This window comes from Danio rerio, chromosome 7, assembly GCF_049306965.1.
Source record: "Danio rerio strain Tuebingen ecotype United States chromosome 7, GRCz12tu, whole genome shotgun sequence".
NCBI lineage: Eukaryota > Metazoa > Chordata > Actinopteri > Cypriniformes > Danionidae > Danio > Danio rerio.
In genome coordinates, this window is record NC_133182.1 from 29,229,943 (window position 1) to 29,253,828 (window position 23,886).

General features: G+C 36.7%; 1 protein-coding gene across 10 annotated transcripts in view; it reads right to left on the reverse strand.

Moving 5' to 3' along the window:
* Positions 1–266: 266 nt before the first annotated feature.
* herc1 (HECT and RLD domain containing E3 ubiquitin protein ligase family member 1) overlaps positions 267–23,886 on the reverse strand; it is an 86,861-nt gene continuing 63,241 nt past the window's right edge. For all 10 annotated transcript variants that reach the window (XM_073908533.1, XM_021477836.2, XM_073908537.1 and 7 more), the window contains exons 54-78: positions 22,484–22,684; positions 22,230–22,360; positions 21,905–22,116; positions 21,129–21,249; positions 20,898–21,044; positions 18,504–18,605; positions 18,222–18,395; positions 16,382–16,699; positions 16,067–16,132; positions 14,308–14,433; positions 13,449–13,587; positions 13,173–13,354; positions 11,468–11,623; positions 11,173–11,295; positions 10,954–11,056; positions 10,691–10,860; positions 10,432–10,570; positions 9,362–9,531; positions 9,084–9,253; positions 8,410–8,575; positions 6,801–6,877; positions 6,469–6,721; positions 3,816–3,968; positions 3,428–3,733; positions 267–892 (exon numbers count right to left, since the gene is read on the reverse strand). In XM_073908533.1, coding sequence (XP_073764634.1) covers positions 707–892; positions 3,428–3,733; positions 3,816–3,968; positions 6,469–6,721; positions 6,801–6,877; positions 8,410–8,575; positions 9,084–9,253; positions 9,362–9,531; positions 10,432–10,570; positions 10,691–10,860; positions 10,954–11,056; positions 11,173–11,295; positions 11,468–11,623; positions 13,173–13,354; positions 13,449–13,587; positions 14,308–14,433; positions 16,067–16,132; positions 16,382–16,699; positions 18,222–18,395; positions 18,504–18,605; positions 20,898–21,044; positions 21,129–21,249; positions 21,905–22,116; positions 22,230–22,360; positions 22,484–22,684 — 4,091 coding nt within the window. In that variant the 3' untranslated portion in view covers positions 267–706. The remainder of the gene's footprint in view (positions 893–3,427; positions 3,734–3,815; positions 3,969–6,468; positions 6,722–6,800; positions 6,878–8,409; positions 8,576–9,083; positions 9,254–9,361; positions 9,532–10,431; positions 10,571–10,690; positions 10,861–10,953; positions 11,057–11,172; positions 11,296–11,467; positions 11,624–13,172; positions 13,355–13,448; positions 13,588–14,307; positions 14,434–16,066; positions 16,133–16,381; positions 16,700–18,221; positions 18,396–18,503; positions 18,606–20,897; positions 21,045–21,128; positions 21,250–21,904; positions 22,117–22,229; positions 22,361–22,483; positions 22,685–23,886) is intronic.

Below are 23,886 nucleotides of genomic sequence, written 5' to 3' on the forward strand. Positions count from 1 at the left end.
GAAAAAAAAAAGTCAGCTAGCTGTCCATATACATATATATGAACCAATAACCAGTCAATCTAACCAGCAGCTTCTACATAAAGTGTGCTTTGCAACAAGGGAGACATTTGTGAGACGATCCTAAACTGTATTTAGACTAGAACACAGGAAGTTAGCACATTTGGAACTTAGTAAGGGTGAATATCATAAGATCTCACAATCCCTTCAATCCTTGCTAAATAAAAAAAGACCCTAAACAGCATCCACAATAATTCCTACAAAATGTAGTTTCAGATTCAACCATTTATTGCATCTGACATAAGAAACCTGGTGTAGGCGTTTCAAAAAATGGAAATAAATACAGATACTCATGTAAAACAATTTCCTAATGAAGCATTATACACAATGTACAATAGTTGTCTTTTTTGTCATTATTCTATACATTTTTTTTTAAATAAAACAAACATTCATGCAGAATATCCTGAAAAAGAAGGCAGAACCAAACAAATGAATAGCAGAGACTGTGCTTTAAAGTAAAGGCTATACATCAGCACACATGTAGGTGTGCGCGCGTGTGTGTAAACAGATTGTGCGGCAAGTTCTGCTGAATTGCTAAGAAACCAAAGGTGAAATAAAAACACTTGATTATGTGTTTGTGAAAACATCCTAAAATCATAAAAGCCTGCACCCAATAGTCCCGCACAGAGTTGATTGATGTGGAGGGGGCTCAGTAATCCGTGTCTGAACCCTCTGCATTGTCCACATTGCGGGACAGCATGTAGTTGTCCATGTCTATGGAACGGCAGTTATTAATAGCATAACGGAGCCGCTCCGCCATCACTGATTGGCTAGAGTAGGGTGGGAGGCGGAGCTGGAAGAAGCAGGTCTGAGAGGTTGGTAGACTGTCGTATGGCTGAAAGGAAGCAGACACACACACACACACACACACACACACACATTAAAAGCAGCAAAAAAATAATAATTATAATAATAATTTCTTCCATTTATGAATCACTTTTCTGGACACTCAAAGCGCTTTACACATTTTTGGAGGAATCTCCTCATCCATCACTAGTGTACAGAATCCACCTGGATGACACGACGGCAGCCATATTGCAATAAAGTGCACACCAGCTGATTGGTGGAGGAGACAGAATGATGAAGCCAATTATGGTTTGGGGATGGTGAGGAGGACATGATGGACAGAGGCCAGTGGGCAAATTTGTCCAGGATGCCAGGGTTAAATCTGACTCTTTTTCGAAGGACTTCCTGGTATTTTTAAAGACCACAAAATATCAGAACCTCGGTTTAAAATCTCATCCAAAAGACGGCTCTCACTGAGCAGTAAAGAGTCGCCATCATTAGGACCCACACAGACCACAGGTTGAGTGCCTCCTGCTGGTCACACTAACGCCACTTCTGGCAGCAACCTAGCTTTCCCCCATCCAGGTACTGACTAGAAGCAGCCCTGCTCAGCTTTAGTGGGTGACCATGCGAGAGCTGTAGAGAGCTAACTGCCAGCAAATATACAGTATACAGTAGTCAACATTTGAAGTTGATCAAATCCTTTCATAAAAGTTGTCCTAAGACTACTGAACAACACCCAGCCTTTAGTCAATTATATATATAAAACTGGATCCCATGTAGAACTGCTGTTTTTTATATGTTTTCTTCTCTCTCTCTCTCTCAATCTCTATGCTTATTTGTAAAGTAAAATGCAATGGTGCCAAGTCGAAACACTGTTGAATGATGGGTTGATCAAAACTCAAAATGCAAGCTTGTTGGTGTAAAAATGCATGGTTACACTGGATGAAAAGTGGCCTAAAATATCAAACTGTAATAATATATGACTAAATTTAATGTAAATGTAGGTAATATAAACTTGGGAAAAATACAAAGTAAAGTAAATGTTACATTTACATATTATAAAACTTTTTTGATTATATTTACATTTTTAATTTTCTAGTATATTAAATTACAGATATTATTTCATAATTGAATATTGTTTATCAATAATATTCAAGAACAACAACATACTATTTAATAAAATACATTTACTCATTTTTGAAATATCTAGAAATGTTTTACGAGATTAATTGCAAAATGACTTTAAACATGAGCAAAGTGTGCACAAATCTGGATTAATGCTAGTATCTGGACATTTCCCTCATGAAGGTAGATTTAAGGCATACTCGCACTATGTACAGTTGCCTTAAACCGTGCTTGTCCCCTCTACCCTGTCCCTCGACAGCCCGAAAACACATTACATTCGGCCTGAGCATGCTTACATCATCGATGATGCGCTGTTCGGTTTAGAAGAGAAGCGCTCTCGCTCAGCACAGTGGAGATTGCTTTAGTTATATCGGTTTAGTAGTTTGATATGCAGTGACACACAAATATTTCACCGAACAGATCAGCCACTTTTGATCCTCATAAACAATCAAAGTCCTCGTGCTGCAGGAATGAGGAGGTTTGCTGAAGGTGCAGCTGTCGTGCAGTGAGGGGTTTGCGTATTTTTAAACTACGGCAGTTTGTGTTCATTAAACGGTAAGAATGATTAATAAATCCATTTGAAACAGTCCCCCATACATCACATCTCGCCTTCAGTTTCAGGCTCAGGTGCACTTTGCGCTCACACTACAAGCGTACCGCGCCAAAGCCCAAGTGAACCATGCTCTGGCACACCTCTTCCAACCAGGCCAGGGCCGGCCAACTAAACCGCACCTGAGCCCGATTTAAAGCACTCACACTTCTCAAAAGATCCGGGAAACAGGCCTGGGAACGGTTCAGATAGCATAGTGCGAGGACGCACTTACTTCCAATATATTTGTTAGGTTTGATTTTTATAATGAATGTTGTTTATAGTGAATGCCACTAAATTCTGTTAGTGTTATGCTTATTTTTTTATAATTATTTTTAGGGGTTTAACCTCAGGACCTCTAGTCAGGAATTGAACTCACTCAACCACTAGGCTATTGGCGCTGACTATGCTTATTTGTTTTTTATAGACGTTTCTGTAGTGAACACTGTTGGTGCATTACAAATGTGACATATCTCCCCCCAAGGGCACTTGGGAGTGAAAGTCATGGCTGCCATATTAAAATGTCATTCCAAACCTAAGTGATCAAAACTCTCCACTTTGCTGTTAGAAAAAATTTTGTAGCCTTCAGAGATGTTTGGCGTCACACACTGCATTCCATTCAGTAGGGCTCACACCCTTAAGGGCAAACTCTAGGGACTAGGGCATAGGGATGAGTCCTTCAAAATGGATAGCTGTGAATGTTTATATGTACTGTTTTTAAAGGGTTGCCAGCAGCTTTTTGTATATCATTTTAGCTAAAAATAATTCTGAATAAAAGTGTTTTTTCCCACTCTCAACAACATCATTTAGACTATTTTGGTGTATTATGTGGTTCATCGGCATCCATAAAAGCATACAGATCCTCACCCGGTCCACCTTCATGATCTGAAACCTCTGTGAAATGTCAGCAGTGTTGGCGGGCAGTCGTGAGCGTCCCGAGACGAAGCGCATGAAGAGCACCCTCTCCTCATTGGAGAAATCATCCAGCGTCTGCCAGAACCACTGCACCAGCTGCTGCTGCTCGTCCACCTCTCTGTAGCGCACCACCTTCTTCAGCACCTCCACGCTGATCTCCGGCAGCCCGCAGACCATCTGCTCCAGCTGCCGCGCCGTCAGTAACGACAGCAGAGGAACCGGCAAGATCCAGGACATGCCCTCGCGCACCGCCGCCACCTGAACAAAACACCAAAACAACAGGATCAGATGACCTCTCACTGAATACACACCTTTGTGTTCATTGTTGAGCTTAACACACCTGACGATCCATTTCATGGAGTCGATACTCGATGGCCCGCTCTACATACTCCTTCCTGTTGGAGAAGGTCAGCGGGATACTGTTTCCACCGGGGATGATAGGAACCATTTTACCATCTGCACTTTGGCCGACAAATGAGTCCAGTGGAATCATCTATTTACAGATGAATAAATAAACAAACAAAGCCAAGTATTAACACTTAGCAATGGAGATAAATAATACTGTCCACATTTTTGGTTTAGTAGAGTTTGGATGAATGAGGAACACATGGGGCTCTATCATAAACCTGGCGCAATAAGGTGCAAGACGCGTTTGGTGCGATGTGTTGCTATTTTCAGGCCAGTGCTACTCTAAAGTTTAGGTTTTGCGCAACATTGTTTAAATAGCAAATCCATTTGCGCCACTTTGTGGACTCATTGGTGTGGCAATCTAGAAAAGAGGTGTGTTAAGGCGCATTGTTGGCGCGTTGCTATTTTTAAGAACTAAAATAGATATGCTTTTAGACCAGCTGAAAGCATGTCTAAAGTCCAGAGCACAGCGTGTTAGTTGTGTCTTAAACGCGTACACAATGCTTAATAAACACACAGAATGTAGAGCAATACGCACATATCTATACAAATGAAAAAAGGAATAAAATAAAGGAATAAAATATTACAAAAATTACTATTCTCTACATAAATATAAAATCCACTGCCTTTATACATTCTTCATCTCGGGAGCTTTTTTCAGTTTATTCATGACAACTTGTTTTTGTATAATGTTATTATAATTAGTAGTATTATTTATTAAGTAATTATTTATAACTTTTTTATTGACATATAACACATTTATATTTGTTTTAACAAAAACAAGCTTAGGTTTGTCCACCTGTCGGGTTTTGGACCATATGGAGCATATAGGACGTGTTTTTGGATACAACTTTTACCACACTTCATTATTATTACTCATTTATTAGTTTGCTGTAAATTTGAACTGAAGTTAGAAATAGTTTTAAACAAATCTTAAATGAAAATTAACATGTAGACTAATAGATGTCTTTAGTGGATTTCCACCATTTCCTTACTCCACAAAAGTAAAGGAGTATAGAGTAAAAGTGAAGAGAAAGAAAAGAGGCCAAATGGAGGAGGCTCGTTCTTTATCCTTGCGCTGCAGATGGTCTGTTTAACTGTTTTCTCGCTAGTGACACATTCAGTTTTTCCACTTACAAAGTCCACCATGTAAATAGCAAATGCACCATGGCGTGATGCAACTGTGAAATGAGTTTTGATTGAAAATAACATTGGCGATCGCCAACAGGCAATGAGAGAGCAGCATTCACTAGTGTGGAAACCTGCAGCTCAGGGTTGAGCCAGGAGGTTGAGAGAGAAGTTAAAAGCATTCATTTTCTGTTTATTTGGACCCAAGAAATGGAGGAAAAACCAGTGGAAATTTGGCTGGAGCACCTGTTTGACGTGTCATCTGAACAAAACCACAACTAGGGTGATAAAGCAAAAAGTTGAGGAGAAATAGCTAATTCTCTTCAAACTCAGGTGAGCAAATTAAGTACATTTTCTACACAAACACAAAACATACAACATGTTTATGGCTGTGAGGCGTAGTTTGGATGAAGTTATCAGTGATTCTTTCTATTGTAAAGTCATGCAGTGTGAAAATCCATCTTGCAGTGTAAACAAATCAGCGACAAAATGCTAGCCCAGATAGTCATGCAGTGTGAAAACATCTGTGACATGATTACTTTAAAAATCACGCAGTCTGAACTCGGCATAAGAGAATAAGCTCAACCCTGTTAGACCATATGCCGTGGCGCAGAGCATATTTTTCAGTCTTTAAAATACCAAGTGGATTTATACAACTTTAACAACTTTTGTCAGCATAATTACTACTTAATGCCCTCAGTAAAACCAGCAGTTCTTAACATTCTAAAACACAACTTCTGGCTTTTTTATTTACAGAACTATGTAGAGATTTTATTATACATTTTTTATGTATAATATTTATTTAATATAATGTTTGTTTAATTAAATGAAATAAAAACAAATCTATTAATTTACAGATATAATTTTTTCCAGGGTTTATACATTATTAAATGCAACACAAGAAAGAGAGAAGAAATGTATATGCCTAAAAGAAACATGTAAAAATACATGCACTTGATTTATTCAGGTATTTGTGATTATTTTCTTTTTATTATTGAATATAAAACTGTTATAATATTTAAGTTCAATAAAACTGTTTTGCTTCTGGGCTGCTTTCATTAATATTATTAATTCACTTTTTTAAATCTATTTTTTGTGCATATATGCACTTTTCCTTTAATTTCTCCGACAACAAAGACATAAAACAATTGACATTGTATTATTCTCATAAAGAAGTGATTATATATTTAATTTATTTAAAATTAAAAGACTTTTAAGTTTAAAAATAATATACAAGACTGACGCACATAACTAGTAGAACTTATATTCAGCTAAACATTTTATACAATACACTTCTGTTACTTTTTTAGATCAAGAGATAAAACATTTAGCCAATAATGTTCACTGTGATTGTGGGAATTTTGGTCCTTAAACAAAAATTTAACCAGTCAATTGCGAGTTGGACTGAACGACTCGTCATGCTTTGCTCAGTAAGTGAGTATTGTTGACCACTGCACCTCATGGAAGTTCTGCTCCGTGATGCCGCTGTCCTCCAGGTGCAGGATGCTGTTGAGGGTCTGTACATACAGCAGGTCCACCTCCTCCAGATCCTCCAGGCTGAGCGGGATACAACACAGCTGCTTCCACACCATCGGTGCCAGGTGCAGATCCAGAGGCTTCTTTGTGCGGATTGCGACTCCCATCAGGATGCCTAAAAACTTGAACTGCAGCAGGTGCTCCTCCAGACAGGCCGAAGGATTCAGCAAGAACCTGACGAAAAACAAAAGCAACAATGAGTTAAGAAGACCAGAGGAGTCTAGCATTCAGAGTGGTGTTGGTCTGCACTCACCTGTCTCTGTTATAGCCCACCTCTGCTGCGGCATTTGGAGAAGGGATGAGAAGATCCACTACTCCTGTCTCTAGCTCCTGCACACATTCACCAGATCCGTAAATCACTTTACTATGTAATGATATTTGATTTTACACAAAGTGACTAAATTTATATCATTAGCTACTGACTAGACTACACTAAGTTCAGCTTCATTCACACTAACAGAGATTTTGTAGTTGCCTTTCACTCTGGGTGGAGACTGAAGCTGCAAGTAGGTATTTTCACCTTGAGGTTGCTTAGGTAAAGTTTGTGAACTATATTCACAGGCAGCAAACGAGATTTTATTTAAAAAAAAAATTTGCAGCTGAAAATAAACTCTGTATAGGGAAAACACTAAATAGTTTTGTTTGTTTTTTTAATTTATTGCCACAATATAATATAATATAATATAATATAATATAATATAATATAATATAATATAATATAATATAGTCTGAATGAACTAGAAGTTGTTGATATATATTTCAGTATGTATACATTTTCAACTGAAAAGAAATACTGAATAGGGGGCGTATATATACACAAACAGTTGAAGTCAGAATTATTAGCCCCCCTGTTAATTTCTATTTTAAGGAGAGAAGATTTTTTTCAATATTTCTAAACATAATAGTTTTAATAACTCATATCTAATAGCTGACTTATTTTATCTTTGCCATGATGACAGTAAATAGTATTTGACTAGACGTTTTTCAAGACACTAGTATACAGCCTAAAGCAACATTTAAAGGCTTAACTAGGTTAATTACGGTAACTAGGCAGGTTAGGGTAATTAGTCAAGTTATTGTTAACGATGGGTTGTTCTGTAGACTATCGAAAAAATATATAGCTAGTAGTTAAAATTCCATAATTTTAACAAAATATGTTTTATGATGAGGAAGGTTTGACAGTGGTTTCATGTTGGTGGCATGAACACAATAACTAGAAATGCATGAAATGATCTGCAGCAAACACTTGTATGTGAAGTTCTAAAGCACGGAGAATACAACCGGCAGGTAGGAGAGCGGAGAGAGGATCCTGTGAGTGATGCTCATGTTGGCTGTTGCTTGCAAAAGTTGAACATTTGCATGAAGCTCAAATCCATAGTAGTGAGAATGGGACTTCAGGGGGTTAAAATAAGTTTAGCACAAATAGATTTTCACTTTTCTACACAATCAGATCTTAAAAAGTTTCATATTCTTTTTTATCAATGTTGCTGTTATTTTTATTTACTTTAAGAGAAACACTCAGTGACCAATAATGACAAAATACTTGATTGATTTGATTTTGTTTAGTTATCATGCTTTCCATATACCCTTATAAAAAGTGTCTGTAAAACGCTACAGAAATTCTATGACAAGAAAGTGACTACATATACACAAAACTGACCAATTAAAAAACACTAGAGGTCTCCATGCTATTGATGATGTGTTTAGAAATACAGACTAGTACAAAACCTTTTGGCAAAATATCATTCCGTGTAATAAACTATTATCATTCAGCATATCACTGGATGATGCATAGAAAAATTAAACAACATGCTTATTTAACAGAGTGTGTGTCATACACATGACTGTCAGGATGACTGTACCTGGCACATCTCAGTGATGGTGTCATCAAACACTCCTCCAGCATCATCTGCTCCCTCTCCAACCAGCTTGACTTTCCAGGCCCTTGATGGCAATCTTAGATCAGATGCGTTCAGCTTCACAACCTGCCTGGCGATCTGCACAAAGATGGGTTTACACTTCCTCCCCCTGTGAAGAGAAACAAAAAACAAACACACTAATATTTGGCACTTTTCTGAAATGTTCTTCTAACTATGGAAATTTGGTATTATTAAATTAAATATGTCTTACTTTGAACCTGCCATAATGTTTGGTCCTGAAATGTATGCAGAGTTCTTCTTTTACATTTCAGAGTCAAACGTTTTTACTAAGGTGATTTTGTGAATCTTTTCTACTTTTTAAAAAAGTTGAGTTAATGTTGGGCAAAGGCATCTGCCAAATGACTAAATGTTAATGTAAACATATCCCTCTGTAAAAATCGTCAGACTATAGACATACATTAAATTGAAGCCTGGTGTTCACAAGTACTGCTGAATTGCAGATTAATAGCTCATTTTGAGAAAATGGCCTTTCGAAATCTGTATTGCAGTTCAAATCTATAATTGATAAAAGTGCAATAAACAGACATGTATTTTGGATGGGGGTAGAAGTTAAAATTGAAATGTGCACATATTCTGGGTGAACCGTTCAGACTGACCGTGTAGAGATTCTTTTGACTGTGATTTGTGGGCCGTAGTTCTTGCCCTGCACCATGGTTTTCCCAATCGAGCGCACCATGGGTAATGTGTAAACTCTAGGGGCCAGCAGGGGTCTCAGCTGACCTTGGACTATACCCCATGTACCAGCATTATAGCGGGACGTGCAGCTCTGAAACAACAGCAATCAGAAAGCAGAGTCAGGATGGCGTTATAACAGAGGTCACAAGGACTTGCAAACAAAGATCTATGTGGACATGATGTTTGTGGGTGTGTGTACCTGGTTGTTGGGGCTGAGGTTTAGCAGTCTCCATGAGGAGTACATGAGGTCAGAGAAGTGGTAGAGCAGGCGTAGTCGGGCTCTCAGAGCCTCCATACTGACCTCTCTGAGAGCACTGTACTGAGGAGGCACACACACGGGCAAACCCAGCTGCAGAGGCACTGATGAACCTTAAAACACACACAGCACTTTTCAACTACTGATCAACTCAGCATCACACTCATTCTTTTGAAAAAACATCACTTAATTATAGTCTTTGGGTCAAACTAAAATCAAATACACTTCATATGGTCAAAACTAATACACAGGTTGGTGCAGATAGACTAGTGGTCAGTGCACCAACATATAGCACAACTACTGCACCGTTGGTGTCCCAAGTTCAAGTCCCAACTTAAGGACCTTTCTCAAACCTATCTCACCAACTTTAATTCCTGTTTATATATACTGTTCTATCATAATAAAGGGAAATATGCACAAAAACATAATACTTAATAATAATAATAATAATACACTGAGTCAGATATGAAAAATTATGAATATGTTAATAAAACACTAACACTTTTAGTTTAGTATCTATACTGTAGTACAATTTTATTGTATTAAAATACTGAACAATAAATATGTTATAGAGCACAGGTGTCAAACTCAGTTCCAAAAGGGCCGCAGCTCTGCACAGTTTAGTCCCAACCCTAATTAAACACACCTGATCAAACTAATTGAGTCCTTCAGGCTTGTTTAAAACCTACAGGTAAGTGTGTTGGAGCAGGGTTGGAACTAAACTGTGCAGGGCTTCGGCCCTTTTGGAACTGAGTTTGACACCCCTGTTATAGAGCTACAATTGTTAATACTATAAATAGTGCAGATTGTAGGTTTACGTTGAATATTCATGCCTTTTAAACACCCAAATGAACCAATTATTTGAAAATAAGCTTGGAAAACTGAATCATTCATACTCCAAAGCTGAATTAATCTCTAGACGGGTGAGTAAAAAAGTACATCAAATAGTGTGTAAGTGTACTGTGCCTCATTTGGGACACAATTTAAGCAAGTCATCATGCATGTGTCTGTACCTGGAGCACGTGGCGGGACAGGCGGTGCAGTCCATGCTGCACTATGACAGCGTCCTGCAGAGATCTGCTGGATATTTTTGCCTTGTAAAGCACTGATGAGGGTCGGCTCTCTGACATGATTGGTGTGGCCCAAGCCCAGCTTAAAAAAGAAAACAAAATGAAAATACGAAAACAAAGACTTTCTATGATACTCTTTTGAGAAACTTCATAAAAATAATGTAAATGAAAAAGAATGAGGAGTTTGTTAGCAAACACACACCTGTCCTTCTGAATTGCTGCCCCAGGCATACACATCTCCAGTTGAAGAAAGAGTAAGTGTGTGCTCAGCCCCTACAGCCACGTCCTCAATAAACACTCCTGTTAAAGCGGGGACCTGCTGAGGCCGGTTATGATTTCGTGCCCGACCCTCCGGCAGACCAATTAAACGATCTGTCACAGTAAAGAAAAAACATAAAACACTGAATGCTTTGACATTCAGCAAACTGTGAGAGGCATGTGTCATTGTACATGAAACCAGCTTACCCTGCCCAAATGTGTACACATTTCCATCTTTGGTTAAAGCAACTGAGAACTGAGTGCCACATGCCACCTTTTTAATGCCAATTCCACACAACACGTCCACTTTCTGGAAAGCAACAAACACACATGAACACTAAACTTTAAAAACTCTTATTCTTTGCTATACCCAATTGTTCATTATGCTTGTAAAGACACTATAAAATAAAATGTCATCAGTTATACCTGTGGGGAAGATTTGGCTGTTGAGTTTCCCAATCCCAGTTTGCCATAGTCTCCATCTCCAAATGCCCAAACAGTCATTCCATCAGCTGATACTGCCAAAGTGTGATTCAGCCCACAAGCAACCTGCACACAACCACAACAATATCAGATGAATCAGATTAAGTTTTAAACATTTACTTCATTTTTATCCAAAGGCTTTCGTGGGATATGAATTAGTGCATTTAAAAACATGTTTCTTTACAAGTGATGGACACTTCATGCATGATGCATGTCTGTAGACGGTATTCAGTTTTACCTGGCCGACCTGGTGGCCCTCCAGGGCACTGACTCTCTCTGGTAACTTCTTGTTCGAGGTATTTCCCAGTCCCAGTCTGCCATAGTCTCCATTACCAAAGGAGAAAAGCTTTCCATCCGATGTCACTACTGCGGAGTGCTTAAATCCACACGACATCTGCACATAAACAAACACAATTACACAAATTTCATTATCTTAAGACGGCAAGAGAAAAATAGGGAAATAAATTGGTGTTATGTCACGTCAAACAAAATTAAGCTACATCCAAGTTTTTTATAGTTTGTTTTAGGAGCTCAGGCTGGTGAGAAAAGTTTTCTTTGTTTAATAAAACCTTAAAGTCACTTGCATTTTTATTTTTATTTTTTATATAGAAAAAGTTGCCTATACATGTATGCACTTTGAATGATAAACGTCCAGTGTTCTCCAGCCTCCGGTACCTAGACTGCAGCTCTGCACAGGAAGTTTGGTCAGAGGAGAAATGGTCATGTCCAACAGAGCCTACTTTCCTTCAAGGTTTTTTTCCTTCACTTTTGTCAATTGGTGAAGTTTGTTCCTTGCCGGTGTCGCCACTGGATTGCTTGGTTTGAGACTTGTTTAACTGCACATCGATGGGTTTGAACTTTAGTGTTCAGACAAACTAAACTGAACTTCAACTCTGAAAACTGGACTGACACGGTTTCAATTTTACTAGAACTTCTATGTGGAGCTGCTTTGACATAATCTACATTGTAAAAGCGCTATAGAAATAAACATGGATTGAATTGAATGTGTGCACTTGAAACACTATAAATCGGGAGCTTAAAGGGATAGCTCACGCAAAGATGAACATTTGCTTGCTATTTACTCACTCTCAAGTGGTTCCAAACCTTTATGAGTTTCCTTTTCTGTTGAACACAAAACTGGGTGAACTGTCATTTTAAATGAATAAGTCTTTAAAACGGAGTCAGATAAGAAACTTTCGAAATGTCAGAAAACTGCCATGTCACAAATATTTTTGCTGCCACTTACTGGCCACCTACAGCAGTATTAATAAATGATCTATAAAAGTATTTTGAGCTGAAACAGGTGGATATGTTCTGGAGACACTTACAAAGACATTATAGGTTCCAGTTTGCTGCAATCTACTGTATATAATAGGGATAGGTCAAATATTTATTTATTTATATTTATTTAATTTTTAAGTGGTTAATGGTTAATGGTGAAGGAATTTCATTGTTGCACATTTGCAGTGTCTTTGGATGTTTCTAAAAATGTGCATTTTGTGGTTGAATATAGAGTAATTTATATTATATTTATATAGGTATGTGTGTATATATATATATATATATATATATATATATATATATATATATATATATATATATATATATATATATATATATATATATATATATATAATTTCTTGTTAATATTCTTTCAGAAATAAAAAACAACCACATGACTTTTTGCTTTTAGATTATGTCCAATCTTCCAAGTTTTAGTTGTACTGTATGTTAATTCTGTTTTTGAGAAAAACGCACTGCCCATATTTACATATTGCTCAGGGCACGTCACAAGTCACGAGGAGACAATTTATTATTCGATTCTCGGTCAAGCGCGAGCATGAGGGGTTTTCCACTAGTGCTTTCAGCACTGACTCTGGCAGTCTGAAGCGATAGGAAATAGAATGTGGCTTTAAGAGGAAGAGAAAAGCTGTGTTTCTGACCTGCACCACCTCTTCTCCCTGCAGTGCTTCTATCTGTCGTGGTCGGCGTTGTCTGTCACTGTTCCCATGGCCCAGTTTCCCATAATCTCCATCTCCCCAGCTGAACACTTCACCGCTCTCAGTCAGAGCCATCGAATGACCATCAGAGCCACACGATGTCACCATCTGAGTGACCACAAAGCCTGCACAAACACATACAACATCACTGTTAATGCTCTCAGTCTGTAGTGCACATGAACAAAAAAGATCATTTATGTGCGTTTAATCACAGCTTGCCTTGCAGAGCAGATATGACAGTGAGGACATGCAGGTCGTCTGAATTTCCCTGCCCAAGACGACCGTAACTGCCCTCTCCACATGCAGACACTGTGCCGTTAGCCTGGATCACAAATGTGCAGTTCTGCCCACAAACAACCTGACGATACAAAGAAGAAATTAAAACTAATTCATTTAATCTGTAAGCAAATTACAGTACAAATTAGGACTGCACGATATAATAATTAATTTTTTTGCGATATATATTGTGATATACTGTATCTACATTTTCACCAGATGATTGAATAACACTATTTGGAAATAACTTATAGTCACACTTTATTTTAACGCTTACTTCTCGCTATTAGCAAACCATTATTTATGACTTTTGCTTCAATAAACTCTTATTTTTCTCCATATTAATAGATATTAAGGTAGTTTAGGTATTGGGTAAGGGATGCAGAATAAGATCATGCAGAATATGTAGATGGTAAGTTCTAATAAGCAGCCAATATCTCAATAACATGCATCTGCGACTAGTTAATAGTGTGAATTAGTCCCTAAAGTGTAACCAAATGTTTTGCTTTTGATTGATTGGGATGATTGTGCAGGGGAATAAATCATGCATAAAATATAATAAACTGCAAGCATAGATGAACGCAATAAAGCAAAGATAAAAGTGAAATAAGCAGTGCATGCTTTATGGTTTTGTATATTTAAATGTGAAAAATACACAGCAAAGTCAATTCAACATAATATCTTGCGATGTGACTATTGCGGACGCACACATTGTGATATCGATGCTGAAACGATAAATTGTGCAGCTCTAATACAAATAGCATAAAAGTAAAGACATTTAAGTGTTTGTTTATAAAGACACCTGCTGGGCTTGGGAAAAAGAGGGAGCAAGAGTTGGCACCAGAATGTTTCGTCCTGCCTCAGCGAGTTGCCCATGCCTGCCAGCACCCCATAAAAACACATCACACTTTCCTCCAAGGTGCCAGTCCTTTAAACATATAGACAAAAAACAAAGCTTTAATATCTCTTGCATATTTTATTTCAGATTTTAATTCTAATACAATACAATATAATATATACATGCTGCGATCACAAAGCACAATTTTCTACATTTAAAAAATGACATTGGCTATTTGTTCTAACCATATATTTAATATAAGCTGAAACAACAAAATTCTTGAATTTTTTGGGGGAACAACTTAATTGTTTTATATTCCACCTAAATTTAGAACAACTAAAAGGTTAATTTAATATCTTTAAATTAATTGTGTGGAACCCAGCATTCTTTACAGTGTATCTATCAACAAACATTTTTTTGCCATCATAGAAATAAATTTTTATTTAATTACATTTTTTATGGGTTTTTACAGAATTGCAAAAAAAATAAACCAAGTATTAACCAAGCATAAACAGACCACCAAATGTCTGGAATAATATATATAAAACAATATTTTTTAAATTAGTATCATTTTCAAAGTATTTACTTGCAGTACTGAAGTCTGCACTCACAGTTAAAGTAAAATCTTTTGGTGCATTAATCTTGTAAATGATAACATTCAGGAGGTTACGATTCACACTCGTTAAATAATTACTTTATGTAGCTTTATTTTACTTGAGAGATACAGAACACAGACGTTTCGGCACAATGCATTTCTCAGTGCCACACAGTCTTCTCATTCCACCCTTTTATCCCACAGTAAATCACATTAAGTCATTAGTTAGACGACTACTCAATAGTTAAAAACAATCTTATTTTAGTTTCAATAAAAAGTTAACAAGATATATTTCCTACACTTACATCTCTATTGTACAGGAAAATAACATTTCAATTATCATCATTCACATCTTCGTCACTTTAATGAAATTAAGAAAGTCTAGTTCCTAGCAACAAGAGCAAACGCCTGACATTGCTGACGGTGTCCAAAGTCTCTTTAAGGCATTCTATAGGTATTCTAGTCTTTGCGGTGTCTGTATCCCTCAAAGCAGTTTAGAATTAAGCTGTTTAGAGATGGTTTGACCAAAGTTCCTGTAAGAAGTCTATAGTCTTTGGTACATGCCTGTACCCCTTAGCAACATTGTCCCCCGATAATGTCAACAGACTGGACTGTCTTAGCAACTGGCTAAATGTTAAGGAGGACTAAGCAAAATTGTTTCTACTGAATAACTAATGTTCTCAACTCCCAATACAACTTTATAATGAGTACAATTGTTTGTATTAAATACTTTATTATTATTATAATTTTCCATTTTCCATATTTGCAGTGCCTGTATTTTGGATTTTTTTGTAGTCCACTTAGAATCCAACATGGAAATCAGTTTTGTTTATTATTGGCATTGATTGTTTTAAAATTCAAATGGCACTTACATGCCTGTGTTTTTATTTCTGTAATAAATATGGCTTTTCACGATTAATCATGATTAATTACAAAAAAAAAGGTGTGATTAATTAGTTATTTTTTAATTAATTGACAGCCCTAATAAAAACACATTTTTATATAATTATTGGTTTCATTACACACTTAAAATCCGTGATTAATAATATTGTAAATAAACAATAAAACATTAAAGAAACATATTGTTCGATATTAAAATAATTCTTGTTTTCTAGTATTTGCTCTCACCTCTGGTCTGGACGTAGCCCAAGACATGACCTGCTCATCCATTCCAGACACCCACTTGCTGTTGTCCTGTTTAGGATATTTTTAACACAACAGATGCCGTCTTTTAGCATCAAATCACTAAATATATCATACTCGCAGCACAAAACTTGTCATAATCTAATTGAACCATCATTGAACTAACAAGATCAAAACCAGTATTATGTACAACTATAAATGTGCTCGATGTATTGAACTTGATTCACATCCTTGTATGGACACTTTGACAATCTGTACTGCAAAAGAGCTAGAGAAATAACCGTGACTGGTCTATCTCACCATAAGCAGTGCTAGTTTGTCTTTGGCCACAGGCTCCAGATCCGGGACGATGAAAGACTCCGGAAAGGTATGTCCGCGTGCGAGGGCCTCAGCTGTTTTAATGGTAGTGGAGAAGCAGTGAAGCCAGGCCCACTCACTGCTGGCCCAGGAGCCGTGGGACGGGATGGAGGAGGAGCCCGGCTCAGGTGGGCAGTGGGCCATGTGAGGGGGGACAGGAGGATGACACAGCAGGACGTCCAGCTGCAGACCCACTGACAGAGACGCCAGACACTGCATGTATGGACTGTGGACGAGCTGCTCTCCGCACACCACGTGAGGCTGAGACACACACAAATAAACCATGTATAAGAAACACGAAATTTAATTCAGTTCACCTTTATTTCTACAGCGCTTTTACAATATAGATTGTGTCAAAGCAGCTTAACATAGAAGTTCTAGAAAACTGAAACTGTGTCAGTCCAGTTTTCAGAGTTGAACTTTTTTCGATTTACATTTCACTGCTGAAAGTCCAAACAATGAAAAGCAAATCTATTGATGTGCAGCTCCACAAGTCTCGAAGACAAGCCAGTGGCAACAGTGGCAAGGAACAAACTTCACAAATAACCATATCACAGCATTCTCTAATACTCCACTTGAATAGATGGTAATAGTGACACTGCAGGCTGTACATAGTCAACCAGACACCACAACTCAAAATACATGTGATTTGAGGATTAATAGCAAACTTTAATTAATTATAGAGGTAACGGTGGCACAGTGGGTAGCACAATCGCCTCACAGCAAGAGGGTCGATGGTTCGAGCCTCAGCTGGGTCAGTTGGCATTTCTGTGTGGAGTTTGATTGTTCCTCCCGTGTTTGCGTGGGTTTCTTCCGGGTGCACCGGTTTCCCCCATAGTCCAAACACATGCGCTATAGGGGAATAGGGTAAGCTGTGTATGCCATGTATGGATGTTTTCCAGTGATGGGTTGCAGCTGAAAGGGCATCCGCTGCATAAAGCATATGCTATATAAGTTGGCGGTTCATTTTGCTGTGGCGACCCCAGATTATTAAAGGGACAAAGCCAAAAAGAAAAAATTATCAATTATTATTACTTCCAAGTGAGTTTAAAGTTGGCACACGCATACTGTAATCTGGACTCACAGATTTGAGTCTAACATTCAATCGTTTTATTTACTTATGTAAATGTTATTCAGCTGAATATTAACTTCAGTATTATTATTGAATATTATCAAGGTAGGTAAGGTAATTGATGTACAATACAGTTAGCAGGGAAATATTTTGTCTTTTAGTGAATGTATTATATGAGAGATTTGCTGTAGCTTTATTTACCAAATAACCGTTCTATTTGGTTCTTATTGAATTTTAATTGTAAAATTTAAAAGTCATTTCTTATTTGATGTGTTGGGTTGTCAATTCCTACACACATTCCACATAAATCCACAGACTATTTACAAAATTCTGTGCAGAAAAAGCAACTAAAGATTGATACAATTGCAGATTCAAGAAAAAAGTAACAAAATAACTGTGTTCAAGTTATGTATTGAAGATAAATGTCAGTGTCAGCTTACATTTGATAATTCAATTTCTTTACCTGAATGCTGTTAGGACTTCACATAAAGGTACTGTTTACTTCACTTGTGTCTTTGTTCTATTGTATTTATCTGATGTCATTTACACTGCATGCATACAAAGTAGCCAAATCCTTCTAAAACGATGAATTAATTTCAAATAGAGCCAATTAAATAATCTAGAGACATACTTATATCTGATTCATATTTTTAAACTGATATATAGCGATGTCAGTTTTTATTTAGATCAAACAGAGAGAGCTTTGTGTACCTTCTCATATGCGTACTGCTCCTGAAGCATTATGGGTAGTCTCTCCAGGAAGGCCCTCATGCATGGGGCCATGTTCAATCCCACAACACCCTGCTTCTTCAGTGCAGTGCGGCAGGTTGCCAACACGTGATTGGTTGCCATGAACTCCATTGAGCTATTTACAACCAGCACATCCTGCAGAACAAACATAGACCTCATGAAGCTAAATCATTTCTACATATACTATTTAATATACAATTGAATTATTATTAGTATTTTTTATTTATTTATTAATTTTTTTACCTTTGAACGATTGGAGCAGACAGCTACACCCACATCAGGGATCCAAACTGTGTTGTGAATGGCTCCAGATCCAGCAACCACTGTCTGCAGCACTGATCCATCCTACAAACACATGTAAACACAATTTAGATGTATTCAAAATGTGTTTATTAGGATCGTATGCTAGCCTGCATTCAATAATAGCTGAAGCAGCATTTAATTATTGCCATAATAACTTTATTAGCCATTACAAGGTGGATACATATTAAACATTTATAGCATAAGTTAACAAATAATATGCACCAAAACCAAATTTTATACAATTGTACGAGACTTCATCTTTGTAAAAAAAGCGGAACCTTAATGTTAAGATTTGGGAATTGCAACAAAGTTACAGTTTATTTCACAGTAACGATATATTTCATGATATAGTTTTTATAAAAGTAGTTATTCCAGAAAAAGTACAAAAGAGCTTTATATAATAAACAAGCTTTAATATTTAAGAAAAGAAAATGATTTGATCTTATTTAGTCTATTTTTTATTTAATTTTAACCTTTTAAATATAGATGTTCAATGTATGTCACATTTAACAGTTTTCGTTTTTTTGTGTACAGACCTTATGATTATAAATAGGGCAACATCTTCTCACAGATATAAAATATATCCCAAGTAACAGGAACAGAAAACTTAAATATGAAAATATATATATTGTGTAAACACTTCAAAAACTCAAAATATAAACAAACACAACACTTAATGCAACACAGCCAGTCTCATGAAGCGTCTTTCTCAGACTCATGCAAGCTGCATTATTTATTGTATCGTTTTTTTAGATATAGGTATAAAAAATATTTACCCAATCACCCAATCCCAGCTACAATATTGACATTTGGTGCTTCTTCACCATGTATCAGTGACCTCTCCGACATTTAATTTTTGCATGTCTTGATTAATATGCATTAATATTCATATATGCATTCAAGAGCTGTGCAATATTGGCAAAAGAAACAGATCAAGATTTTCTTTAACAATTTTGCGATTTTGATTTTATGCACGATTTTGTCAAAGACAGACTGTGTTTACAGTGTGAATCTGCAACATATTTTAAAAGAAAAACAATCTAGTAAAGCTGTAACAAATTGTCTTTAGAACAGACCTATGGCAAAACAAATGTGTGTATGTGTGTGTGAGAGCGCATGCCGGCAAACTAAAGGCTCCGATATTCTGCTTGACGAAATATCAGAATTAGTAGTGTGACCAACAAAGGCCTTCAACATTTAAACTGTTCAAACAAATCTTAAATGAAACGATGCTCTTGGAACAATATACATACTACTTGAGAAACAAAAGGGGTGTCTTTCAAAAAATATGGATACCTCTAATGAACCTCTGACTCTCTGAACACCTCTGATGTATTTTCATAATAAGTGTGATTTTACTCAATCACAGCATAACTTTATTTATTATGATTTTTGTATTCTGTTTGTATGTTTGTTTATTTACTTTTATTTTCTTTCTTTATTTTTATGATTTGCTGCTATACTTGTCTACTAATATCCTTGCCTTTGTCCTTTTTTGTTTGTTTGTGTTCATTAAAACCAATAAACAAAAAAAAAAGTAGCAGTACTGAACCACCCTGATCCAGTTACTATGACCATTTATGTGAAGCTGCTTTGACACAATCTACATTGTAAAAGCGCTATACAAATAAAGCTAAAAAGCTGAATAGTTGCGTGTGTGCGCACAGATTTGTTTTGTCATGCATATACCATAGACCTCTTTGTGACTCTGCCGTGAAATAGGCTGTTCACATATAGTGTCTTTTGTGTGCACAAGTCCATTATTCCAATGGAGGTGCAGAGGCCACATACACATATTGAGAGTGGCATGCGCATGTATTCCAGGTGCACCCAGCTGAAAACATCTCTTTTCAGACAAACTTTAAATTGAACTTTTCAGAATGCTGCACCGCGAGTCACAAAACAAGAACTGACCGATCAGCTTCATACTGTATGGAATATACACAAGACACCCGAACACCAAGTGCTTTTTAATGCTCTCCATACATAAAACTTGTATCGAAACTGCAGCAATGTTTTGTTAGTTTGTCAACCTCTGAGAAAACGGTTGATGGTCACAGAGCCACAACAAAGAAGCCATCACAAAGCACATTGAAAATGCTGAAGGAAGTGACGCGCTCATGCTCTAGCATGTCCAAATCGCGATTCCGATACGATTTCAATTAATCGCACAGCCCTAATGCATTCATCTTTCAACCACAGGATTTAAATCCAATAATTTATTATTTGACTGCTTGCCATTGTTGTGAACTTGTTTTAGAACCATGTCCGCTTGATCACTCACGCTAGCCTATATGCATTTATAACATGCATATGCCAATATGAGATACTGACCCGCAATGACCAGATGTTCAAAAGACCACCAACTCCTCCGGACACCAGAGCAAGCCCATCTGGACTGAACGCTACCGTCCGCACAGGAGTCATGTGACCCCTTAGCTGAAACACACACACGGCTCCTTCACACCACTGGGGCTTTAGCTGGAGACAAAAAATGCAGACATAAATACTGATTGTATTGTTCGAACTCTCAATTCAGAGTTTTTCAATTGAGATGAACAGTACCATTAGTCTGGATCTGGATTCTGATTCCCACCAGGCATCAAGGTAGGCAGTGCTGGACTGAGAGTATGATGAAGGGTCCTGCGGTACAGTCCACACAGAAACCAGGCCGTTCTGACAACATCTGGGAGACCAAGATTTTCATTTTTATTTAAGATTTTAGGACATATTTCACAATGTACACAAAAAACACCCAAAATATTCAAATTAATCATGAGTAATACATCTAAAATTTTAAATATATCCTAAAACCTTCTGCATTAATATCTTTTTTTTTTAAACAAGCATTTAAAAGGTTTTGTTTTTAAAGATTATTTTATTCAGCATACGTATAGATTAAATATTACTAAAATGTTTTTTTAATTTTTTTTTATAAATGCATAATAATAAATATGTATATTTGCAAGAACTGCTATTCTCTGGAACATTCTATCCATCAAAGGACCAAATTAATCAAATAAATATTAGGAAGCAAAAACTGTTTAGGATAAAAGACAAAATGTTATATGTGCAACAAATCAGCATCTTAAAATGACCATGTGACATTGAAAATAGGGTAATGGCTGCTGCAAACTCAGCATATTCATTAAAATAGTTTGAAAACATATTAAATTGTAATATTTCACAGCACTACGAGTTTTGCTGAATTTATGATCAAATAAAAGATAAACTTCTTGAACCCAAACATTAGAAAGGTAATTATTTCTGTTGGTTTGCCATTTCCCAAGTTAAATAATACACATTTCATTTAGTTATTAGAATAGTCTATTTGTACATACGTGGCAAACATGTTGAGAGGTTTAGGTCCTTGACCAGGCAGGCTGCACCAGGCAACAGCATTAACAACAGCAGGATGCATGATGCTTTGAAGACACGTCCAGTTTTGGCCCAAATCTGTCCCTGACCCTGTCCACAGACGCACAATCTCCTCTTTAGCACAGCTTAATAACACTTGCCCACCTGGAGCCCAGCGCAATGAACTGATGCTTTCCTATAGCCACAACACACACAGAAAGAACAAAGATTTCACTTTGGTGACTCACTTCATCAGAGACAAATGATGTATATGTGATTCAGTTTATGATGAATCATGATGTCTCTAACCTTATGGGCATCAATAACCACTACAGATCCATTCTCCAATGGTTCCTTAAAGCCAATCAGAAGCTTTCCATCAGCATATCCAACTGCAAATGGACGATCCTCACTGTACCATGCGATCTGCATGACAGCCACTGTAGAGAACAGCAACATACATAGATAAACATTTCCTAAAGCAATGTTGTTACAGTATAATGTAACCAAGAACATATCGTGTATAATTGCACGGACTTTAAATTAAAAAAAAACATCAGTACCATCTTTCCTGAAGCAGTGCTGGAGTTCAGTTCTTTGCATGTCAGAATCATCAAGAACCTCAAGAAGGCCGAGCGTACCATCCATGCGACCCACCAATAGGAGCTCTCGAGGCTCTCCGCCCCACAGAGACCCTGCCTCCTCTTCCGGCCAGGCCAGTGATGACACCCAATGAGGCTGCAGTTCCAAAGAGACCTTTCCACCTTATAGGCAAACACACAGTGTGTTAAGCATTTAGATTTCACATTCCGGCCAATACTCAAAAAAGACCAATAACAAAATATATAATAATTACACAACATTAAGTCCAAAGTATGGTTAATTTTGTGCAAGAATACGAAGGTTTACATAAATTTTTTGCATGATGCAAATTCATCTGAAAAGAATGTTCATTCACATTGAATTGTTTTTATTACTTTAGTTTTATGGCTGCAAGATATTGGAAAAAAATCGAACATTGTGATATTGTCTTATTCTGCAATATACATTGCGATATTAATACAATTTTACCAGATGACGTAAATATCTTTATTTACAAAGAATTAATCATTTTAGACTGCTTGGAATGATTCTGTAGAGAAGTGCATCCGCATAAAACTAAACCATCTACAAGCATAGATAAATACAAAAAAAACATTGTTTTAGCATTTTCAGGCACAATAATTAATTTATAAAAATAAAATGAATTCCATAAAATTAATCATTATTAAATTTACATAACAGCTAAATTTTTAATGCCTGAATGCTTTTAAAATCATAATACAAACTCAAAAAACATTTTTGCTGCTTGTTCAAACTACTACATGTAAATGAGCAGAAACAGTTCTTAAGTTGTTTTTAGTTCAATCCACTTAAATTTGTTAAGGTAGCTTAATCAATTTGAGCTGAAACAACATTTTCAATGCAGTCACAGGCCTTATACACACATAAAAATGATCAATTATAGTACAGACTGGGCATTGCATATCCTGTGATGTGATTATTGCGAATGATCACATTACGATATTGATGCTAAACGATATATTGTGCAGCCCTATTTAGTTTGTCAAGGCATCAACACTGAAATGGGCCACTGCTTCAGTAAAAAATGTAAAACAAGATATTCTAATAAAAAGCAAAATAATAAGTGCCTGTGTTGACAAGTACACGTGTGAAAGAATTAAAGGGTATGCAACTATTAAGATGCTTGCTAAAAGGTAAATTAAATGGAATGTGAAATTATACTTTCTACAATCTACTTTAAAATGCTTTGCGAGTTTGTGTGTACACAAAATATAGGTATCATTTGGGTTTATGACATACTGTATGACACATTCTAAATACTACATTTAACAATAAAGATTTGTTAATTAAATCCATTCCAATCCCAACTCGTATCAGTAAGTAAAAAACTAAATATAACATT